This window comes from Gopherus evgoodei, chromosome 7, assembly GCF_007399415.2.
Source record: "Gopherus evgoodei ecotype Sinaloan lineage chromosome 7, rGopEvg1_v1.p, whole genome shotgun sequence".
Lineage (NCBI taxonomy): Eukaryota > Metazoa > Chordata > Testudines > Testudinidae > Gopherus > Gopherus evgoodei.
This window is the reverse complement of record NC_044328.1, coordinates 4130010-4139711: the sequence shown is the minus strand read 5'-3', so window position 1 is coordinate 4139711 and position 9702 is coordinate 4130010. Positions and strand designations below refer to the sequence as shown.

At 46.3% G+C, this 9702-nt stretch overlaps 1 protein-coding gene across 1 annotated transcript; it reads left to right on the top strand.

The window, feature by feature from the left end:
* The first annotated feature begins 1829 nt into the window (after window positions 1-1829).
* On the top strand, window positions 1830-8892 carry C7H10orf95 (chromosome 7 C10orf95 homolog). Its single transcript, XM_030569886.1, has 2 exons — window positions 1830-2067; window positions 7134-8892. Exon 2 carries the CDS (start codon window positions 7191-7193, stop codon window positions 7863-7865), a length of 675 nt encoding a protein of 224 aa, XP_030425746.1. The 5' UTR covers window positions 1830-2067; window positions 7134-7190; the 3' UTR covers window positions 7866-8892.
* The last annotated feature ends 810 nt before the right edge of the window (window positions 8893-9702 follow it).

The window sequence follows — 9702 nt, the reverse complement described above, 5'->3', positions numbered from 1 at the left end:
GGTGCTCAACTTTAGGCAAGATCTAGACAAATCAAGAGAGGTTTAGAAAACCTGACCTATGAGGAAAGATTTTTAAAATACTGAGTGTTTAGTCTTGACTGAGGTAGGGGGGAGAAATCTGGTAAGTCTTCAAATACGGTAAGGGCTGCTCATAAAGAGGACGGTGATTGATTGATTGTTCTCCATGTCTGTCATAAACAGATAGCTAAGGGTTAATGTCTCTTACACCTGGAAAGAAGTAACCTGAAACACCTGACCAGAGGACCAATCAGGAAACCGGATTTTTTTCAGGTCTGGGTGGAGGGAAGTTTGTGTCTGAGTTCTTTGTCTTGTGCCTGTGTCTCTATAGGCTATGGGAGGATTTCTGTCTCTTGCTTTCTAATCTTCTGTTTCCCAGCTGTAAGTAATAAAGATCAGATAGTGATTTATGTTTTTTTGTATTTTACATGTGTGTAGTTGCTGGAGTGCTTTGAATTGTATTCTTTTTGAATAAGGCTGTTTATTCATATTTCTTTTAAGCAATTGACCCTGTATTTGTCACCTTGATACAGAGAGACCATTTTTATGTATTTTTCTTTTTACATAAAGCTTTCTTTTTAAGACCTGTTGGAGCTTTTCTTTAGTGGGGAACTCCAGGGAATTGAGTCTGTGCTCACCAGGGAATTGGTGGGAGGAAGAAGTCAGGGGGAAATCTGTGTGTGTTAGATTTATTAGCCTGACTTTGCATTCCCTCTGGGTGAGGGGGGAAGAGAGATTAGCTCTCGGTACTTCTGTTTTCCAAGGCTGGAAACAGGGAGGGTGGAATCCCTCTGTTTAGATTCACGGAGCCTGCTTCTGTGTATCTCTCCAGGAACACCTGGAGGGGGGAAGGGAAAAGGTTTATTTCCCTTTGTTGTGAGACTCAAGGGATTTGGGTCTTGGGGTCCCCAGGGAAGGTTTGGGGGGACCAGAGTGCCCCAAAACACTCTCTAATTTTTTGGGTGGTGGCAGCTTTACCAGGTCCAAGCTGGTAACTAAGCTTGGAGGTTTTCATGCTAACCCCCATATTTTGGACGCTAAGGTCCAAATCTGGGAATATGTTATGACAATGTCCACTGCAGGTTGTACAAGGGGTGTAATGGGCTTAATCTGCAGCAAGGGAGATTTAAGTTGAATATTGGGGAAAGCTTTCTAACTATGAGTGTAGTTTAAACTCTGGAATAAGCTTTCTAGGGAGGCTGTGAGAATCCCCATTGCTGATGGTTAATCTCTGACAGATTACTTTGTCCTGCTTCAGTGCTGAGGGCTGGACTTAATGAACTCTCAAGGGCCCTTCCAGACCCATATTTGAGACTTTGACTTGATTCCATCAGCAGTGGCTAAATGTTGTGAAAGGTTTAGAGGAGGCCTATGCAAGATGAACGGATGCAGAGGGAGAAGAGCAGATGCACTCCATTATCTTGCCCAAGTCTACCTCATGGATTATGTGAACTGTCCTAATATCTTCCAAGCAGAGATGGTGAAGATCATGTGTCAACTAGTAATGTGTTTTTTGTTTTTGTATTTTCTAAGGCAGTCTCTTCATTCTGTGGGTGGCCTTGACTGCAGCACCAGCTGGGTTGGGGTGAACACCCTCCTAATTGAGGAGGGGGCCATTGGGAAGGGCACATTCAAAGTTGGGAAGAAGAACATTTAGGTGGGGGAAACCGACAAACCTCTCTCAACAGATCCCTTTTTTGGCAGGTTAGTACTTGTTACTCATTGTCTAGTAACCATAGTTGCCTGGAATGTGCCCAGGCTTGGGAGGAGCTTGGAGCGGTTACTAACACAATAGTTGGCTAGTCTGCAGGTTAGCTAGTCTGAGAATTCCTCTGGAGATGCCAGAGCCTTTAAAATTAAAGAATCAGAGGTAAGGTCTGGAGCTTGGTGTGAGTCTCTTCAAGGGTTATGCTACAGTGTCTTTCCTCGTTAAGCAAACAACCTGGTTGACTCCACTCTGGGAATGCCTGATTTCCAAAGAGGGAAGCATAGCAGAGCTTGAAATCTTTTTTCTAAGGAAACAAAGCACACTGCTGCCTACAGAGACAGGTAATGGCCTTTTTCCTAGCTGCTTGAGGTGTGAAGCTCACCACGGCCCTTTCTGGCTGGGTGTGCTTGCTGTCCAGAAATGACCATGTCCAAAAGTGTCTGTTTTGCACTCTTGTTTACAGTGACTCTGACCTGAGGGCTCCGGGGTTCCTTCTTCCCACTGCTCCCTAAGATACAGGAGGTCCAGGTGTGATTCTGTGCTGAGTGCCTGGGTAACATGCTGTGCACTGTTTAGTTGTCACCGTCCATCCCAGAGGTGGCTGCATTTCAGCAGTGACTTGTACCTACTGGGCATTAGGAATGAAAGCGGCTGTAGCAACGCCGGTGCCTTGTGTGTCTACACTACTTGCTTGCTGTTATCCAGCAAAGCAGCCACTGGCCATCGCCAGCTCTAAACTTTATCCCCACTTTGTCACTTTTTCCACCCTTCCTCCCTCAGGGTAGCCCACCACCACCTCAGCAGCTTCCTGCCTGCACCCCTGGGAGTTAGGGGTACAGGCAGGAAGCTGCTGAAGTGGTGGTGGGCTGATCCCTGCCATGTCTGCCATACTTTGCTGCTTCAAGTGACCATCCTGATATGGACCATGGATTGGAGTCAAAGCCCCACTTTCCAAGCAGGGAAGCCACTGAGTGCAATGAAAGATTCTGGTGGGGTGTGACTGTGAGTGACTGTAGACATCTCTTGCTCTTGTATGCACAGCAGGGTGCTATGTGGGCAAATAGGTTGCAAAGGCCTGTTCTATTAATTTAGATGGAATAAATGGGCCCAAGGAGTTCAGAGGTGTCAACAAGACCCTATCACTGCTCAACATTGTTAAACAAGGTTCAGGGCTTGGTATTCTGAGGCCTCAGCCTGCTTAGTACCATGGCAAACACTCCCTTAAAAATCCCTTATCTAAAGATACAGAGAAGAGAAATGGAGCCTTTGAAATGCTGAGTATTAAATAAGGCTCATATTTGAACAGCATCCCTCCTTGCTTTTTTTTTTTTGAAAGGGAAGAAAATGTCCATGTCTGACTGTCTTTTTGCTCGTATCTAAGATGGTAAAAACTATTTTTGTTTGGTTTTGGTTTTGTAGATTGGGGATGTGGAGGGGAGAGAAGTTAAAGGTTGAGATGGGCTGGACCTTGTTGTAAGTTGGTTCCCATTTCCTAAGAAAAACGTGCACACACAAGGGGAGAGAGAAATGCTTTTCCTATCCTTGCTATCCTTGTCTCTGGGGGGTGACAGCCATGAGGACAAAGCTGGCTGCAGTGGCTGTTTGTAGACCGCTGCTTCTATTAATTTTTTTCCCCAAAAGTCATCTTTTTAAAGATCCTCAAAAGGGAGCATTTTGCAGGTGGGGGTAGAAGGACTTTTGTGCTCATTTTGTTCCCCAGTTAGGACTAACTTCTAACACTAATTTTGTCTCACTTCCTCTTCCCTGCCCCCCTCCAGTCTCACATTGTTCATGTGTACCAGGCATGACCTTAACACAGTTGTTGAGTTATAGCAAGAGGCCTTTTTGTTTCAACTAACTTGAGTCCATCTCTTTCCCATTATCACTTGTTGCTCTGTTATGGTGTCTTATGAATTTACAGCTACTTCTTAAATTAAGTAAATTTGTAGGTCCAATTATGCCAAGAGGCCTAAGGCTACAACTGCTGTTAATACAGACTCAGACACCTGGGATGGGTGTTGAAGTGTCTGAGAGAGACAGCCTTGTGGGAGCAGTGTTTGTTGGTGCATTGCACTAGCTACCACTTCAAACCCCCTCTTCTGCAAGACCCCGAAAATGGAATGTGGAAGAGAGAATGGGAGGGTCTAGAACATCAATTTATCCTGTGCCCAGCAATGCAGAGATGGCACAAAGTGCGTTTCAATTGTCCATGATTGAAGCTCTTCTGGGTCAGGAGCAGTCTTGTTGTCTGTAGACCAGTTAGCGCAGGGTCTTGATTCTCATTTGGGGGTGCCCTTGAGGTGTTGTTTGTACGGCAATAGCACTATTAGATAAATACTGCACATGTAACGCTGACCGACCCTGGTTGTCGGTCCCCAGTTTGATCCTGCCTACCTTTGTGCATGAGCCTCTAACACATGAACTAAGAACCACCGGCTCTTAGGTAAGGCTGTAGAGCAGACTCATTTTAACTCTCGTCTTGGTGACACTAGATGGCACAGATCACCACATCCAGAAGGTGTGTGTGTTACACACACACTTGGCAAACTGGGCCTAAGACCTCCAGATGTCAGTGTGTAAAAAAGCAAGTCTCTGCCATGGCTACCTTAAGAGATTTCTTCTGTCTCAAGGTAGAGCCCTGAGGTGAAGAAGCAGGACAGCACTAGATGGTTGAGGAATGTGGGCTTGTGAAAGTGCTGTAGTGTATTGTCTGCATTGTGCTAATGCCCTATCGCTGAGCGATCTGGCTCGGTGGGAAATGGTGCCTGAACTTTCTGTGGTCTGGCATGTGATATGCTGCTGTGCATCCCTCTTGATTCCTTGGGAGTCTCCAACTTGCATAACAGCAGGCTTGATCCAGCTCTGAACGCTAACAAGCAGAAGTTATTCTGGCTGACTGTAGAACAAGGAAGTCCTCACTCTGGTGTTACGTCCAAGGAAAAGCAATTTAGTCTCATTGTACCAGCCATCTTGGCAACTTTCCATCTAGTGCTTAACAGCCAGGGTTGCCCAAACAAAGGCTGTGATGGCAACTTGCTAGGAACCCCGGGGACGGGCCATGATCCTTGCATAAAACAGAGTGCAGTCATGCTAGTCGAGGTCCCAGCATGCAACACTCCATTCTGATCCAAGCATATTGCCTCAACTCCATCCCTGTTGAGATGCTTATCTAGCCCTTCAGCTCACAATTCTGACAGTTCTATAACTTGCTTCTCTGCCATTCCAGACTGTGGCATGACCACGTCACAAGCTATTGTCCGACACCTCACCTCCCCCAGCTTCTAAGTCACTTCAGATCCACTTGGAAGAGGGGGAATAAAAATCTCCCTTCATTGTGTCTAACTCTCACTGATTATTGTGCTCACTACACAGGCCTGGTTTCTCTCTGCCCCCCTCCCTGCTCTTAAAGAACCAGCCTCCTGATTGAGATTGTCAACAGTGTCCACACACACACCCACACACACCCCTACCTTTTTCTTAGAGGAAACGATATTCTTGGAGTAGGACCCAACCACCAAGGGAATAGAAAGATCCATTCCAGGCTGACCAATACAGCTTTAATTCTGCACACTCCATCTAAAGATGAGGAAACGTGTAGAAGTTGAACTAAAATGCTGATCATAGGCGTGGGGGGGTAGCTTGTTGTGGAGGTGACCATTGTTGAATGAATGTGGCGTGCCTAACCTGTTCAGCTTGGTCAGCATTGCAGCTAGTGTCCAGGGATGTGATCGTGCTGGGTCTATATGCACTGCATCTGTTCCTAAGTGGGAATCGATTCATCACAGCATGAACAAAGCCAGGTTAGCATCCAAGTGGATCAGAATGATGCAACCAGATGACTCTCTTTAGGAAGTGACCCTCTACTTCATCACACCTGTGGTGGTTAATCAATTTTCAATTCAGTTCCTCTCCTGGTTCTTTTTACGTTCTTTCTGATGGGTGCATTAGAAATAGGTTTCTCAGTCAATCGAGTTGATGGCCTCAGATCAGTTACTAGTGTGCACTTATGGTACCAAATGAACCACCAGTCAGTTGCCTCAAGTCTGGATGGGTTGCTTTCTGATGTTTGATCTCAGGAGCTGCTATAATCTGCCTAGGTTTATACTCTGCCTATCACTTCAGTATCTGCGTTGTTGGAAGGCAGGCAACAGGGTAGGGCCTGTTTTAAACTGGGGATATCAGCACTAGTGTATTTACAGCACAAACTCCTTGTGCAGAAGCCCTGCACCAGTGTAAAATGGTTGTGCAACTTATTCCGGTAAACTACAGGAGCCATTTGTAGCTGGTATACTGCATTATCTCCCCAGTGACCTGGGCTGGGGTAAGCACACCAACGCTCCTCTGCTCTCCATGCCAGCTTCCCATGAAACACAGCCCAGGTTGAGGTCCTTTTTCTTCAAGGTCTGAGTGCCTTGAAGAAAAGGATAATGCCCTGACTGCAGGGTACCTAAGGGCCATGCTTAGCCCCATTCTGCTTGAGGAGAAGAAGAAATGTCATCCATCTTCTGGGCAAAGCATGTCTGTGCAGGAGAGGGGAGGTTTTCTCGCACTACGAACGATCCTCACCAGGCCCCACAAACATGAGAAGCATCACCACCTTCTGCTTCAAGTGCAGATTGCATTTCCATATGTGCTGGAACTATGGGTGCTACCACACTCCTGGCTTCAAGTGGTTTCCATCAAATGCAGGGTTTACAGTTTGGTTCAATGGCTGTCAGCACCTCCACTATACAAATTGTTCCAGCCCCCCGTGTGCCCTTCTTTGTCCTGGCTTCGCTAATATACACCTACATACATGGCACATAACTTTCCCCCAGGGGAGAGGATGAGAATGAATAATATGTAACAGATATTAATCATGTTGCTTAATACACTGCTGGTACTGGTGATGAGGCTGGATGAGGAATTGGAATGGAATTTCACTGGTGAGGTCCTAACCTAGACAGGCATGTTCAGACCTCACCAGTAACTAGAGAAAGGTGAGTGAGATTTTAGAAAAACCCAAACCCTTTAAACTAAACTTCTGCTTCTGTAGGTTAATTCTTGGTTTCTTCCAGGAGTGTCAGAATAGCTAATTGAGTCATGTGAAAAGCCAATTACAAGATGGCTGATGGTGGCTTTTTTTTTTTCTTTGGCAACACTTACTACTAATTCTGCAGCTCCAAGAAATCTGGGTAAATGTTGCATGTGAATGGGTGTCACCTGACAGTACATTGGAAACGCTGGTACTGCTGTGGTGTGTTACAATTTTTTTTTGTTCCTCTAGGCTAGTTAATTGCTCAGTATGCTTTAGTTATATGAAACTCGTTTGTTATCCAGCATGCTGCATGAACAATGCTGGGACGGAAATTATCTACATCTATGTCTCTTTTCTCCTGTCCTCAGTATCTTCTGTTTATTTCCACAGCTCAGAACACAAGTTGCTTTGAAGCAATGACCCCTGTTTGACACAAGGATCTGGACCATGTACCATTATGGTTTTGTGCCTCAAGAGCATTATCCAAGCATGAGCCAGCCCTCCCCATACACCTACCTGCCTCTTGGGCCTGGCAGATTGGCTGAATCTCCAAACTCCACAATGTTCCCTCCTATCCAGATGCACAACTTCTACAGCCGGCCTGTCACCACCACCATGGACTGGAACGGCCACCATGACTATGCAGGAAACCAACTAGAGTATCATCATTTCTACGGCAACAACCCATACTTCCATCCTCACCCCTTCTGGCAGTTCTCTCAGGTGACCCCCATGTCTCTGTACAACCCCTATACAAACTACAATCCGTATGCAGCATACCAGAGGCCAAGCCAGGGTCAGGACATATGGCCTCAGGGCTTCACCATGAGAGGAGAGCTTCATTGGGGGAAACTCGAAAGGGTCTTCGGACCTAGACGGGAACTTCCAGAGTTTGTGAAAGAGGATCTCCGCAGGGTTTATGGCACCTACCCAAGGACTGATGTTTCCATAACCTTCCAGAACAGGGAATTCCTGGTGAAAGGAGACCCCAGAGTGGGAGAACAGGACTATACAGTCGAAAAGAGAGTCATCCGAAGGGATCCTACCCCAACGGCTAGCGAAGCAGATGATGATGACAGCGAGGAACGAAACAGGAAGAAGAAAAAGAAATCTAGACGTTGATCTAGCCAACTCCCCATGAGACTGGTGCTCCTTGTCATGGCCAAAGTTAGTAGCTGAATTCTGGAGCTTGGGAAGAATACTGGGAACTAGCATGGGCATACAACGCTGTCCACTCCCCTTGGCAAATGTTGAACTACTGCCAAAAATGTAATTAATTCCTCTGCCTACTTTACCCACGCTCCATAAACACACTGGCATAGCTTATACTCAAGCTGATTGACACGTACTACACATTCTCCCCCGCCCCCCCCATGTGCACCTCCATGTCTGTTTGGTCTCTCAGATGTTGGCTTTGAATGAGATTGTATAGGCTTCCATTTGGCTGACCAAATATCGTCAATCTGCTTGCTAAATTGTGCCCCTTTTAGAAGAAGAGTTAGAAAAGAGACTCACCAACTAGGGGAAAGAGCCACAAGTCACTAATTTGGCCTCTTGTTGGCAGCCCTCTGCAGGGTGAATAGCCAGGAAGACTGGACTCCCTCCATTCTGCCAACTTGCCCCACTTCTGAGGACAGTGTGGTGGAAGTGTCTTGTCTGAACACTAACCATGCAGCTGTCTTTTTGTACACCCTGTAATTACTACTTCATACAGAAGATTGTTGTTCACTATGGAATTTTGTGTTGACCCTTCACTATGGGCTGGAAGAAGATGATGTAAAGAGATCCTCTCTTGTACTCACTGATGGGCCTGGCGATCCCTCTTTCTGACTGCACGTCCTCATTCTGAGGACAAGAACCTGCTGTATCTTCCTTTGAAAAGAACCTAACTCAGATCCGAGTGAGCACAACTATTGCCAGGTGGGCACTGGAAAAGACACAACTGTGGATGCCAGTTTACAAGCATCACTGACATACTTCAGATGTCACAGCTGTTGTATGTTCCGCAGCACTAGTCTTTTCCCTTCCCCAGGTCTGAAGAAGGGATCAACTGCTTGAAGGACAGGCTGCACTTGAAACTTACCGCAGGCCCCAGGGCAGTCCCTAAGTTGCTTGCAAACTTAAGTAGCTTTTAAATAATAAAAAAATGTGAACCCCTGTATGTGCTTGTGTTCATTGCCAGTGACTAAAACTGCTGCTTGCTGGAGTTGTATAGTATACTGAAGTGTGTGTGTGTGTGTGTGTGTGTGTGTGTGTGTGTGGAAAAGCACAAATTATGCTTGCAAAATTAAGCACTTAAGAGTTAGGTAATGGCTGAATTAGGGTTGCAGAGGCAGCCTTAATTTGCCTGCCTTGTGAGGTGTGCATGATGAGGCAGTCTTTAATTTCAGGTACGTGATTGCATACACCTCCCCCCTGCCTCATTCAGTGTGCGGGATGAATCTGCTATTGGGGGTGGAGCAGGGCTGTGCCGTGAAGGAGGCTGTTGTCTGTCTGTAGAACCCTTGCTTGGTTTGTGGAAGTTGGAAGCTGCATAGTGAAAGAGAAAGGAGGGTCTCCTGGTATAGGCAGCTGAACTGTGCTGTGATCCTAGTCCTGGCTCTGCCAGACGCGCTGTGCAGTTCTGGGCCAGTCTCTTAAAGCAATCTTCCCAGCCACTAGAGTCTGATTTGCAGAAGTGCTGAGTGCTCACATTGCAAGTGAAGTTAGCTGTGGCTTTGAATGCAAAGAAGTACTAAATTTCTCTGGGATTGTGGGGGGTGGAGGTCAGTCAGGTCCTAGGTCTCAAATTGGGTACCCACAATTAATAGATATTGACCCATGGAGAGGCTGAGCTTGAAGGTTAGTGCACAACATGCTAATACAGACTAAAGTTAGACCTCCTCTGGTGCAGAAAACTGAAGCTCTGTAGACCAGCCCTTAAATACTATACTGCTAAATGCCATGAGGAAATTATTGA

Coding starts and splice junctions, on each gene's coding strand:
- C7H10orf95 (XM_030569886.1), top strand. CDS start 7,191: ATGTACCATTATGGTTTTGTGCCTCAAGAGCATTATCCAAGCATGAGC.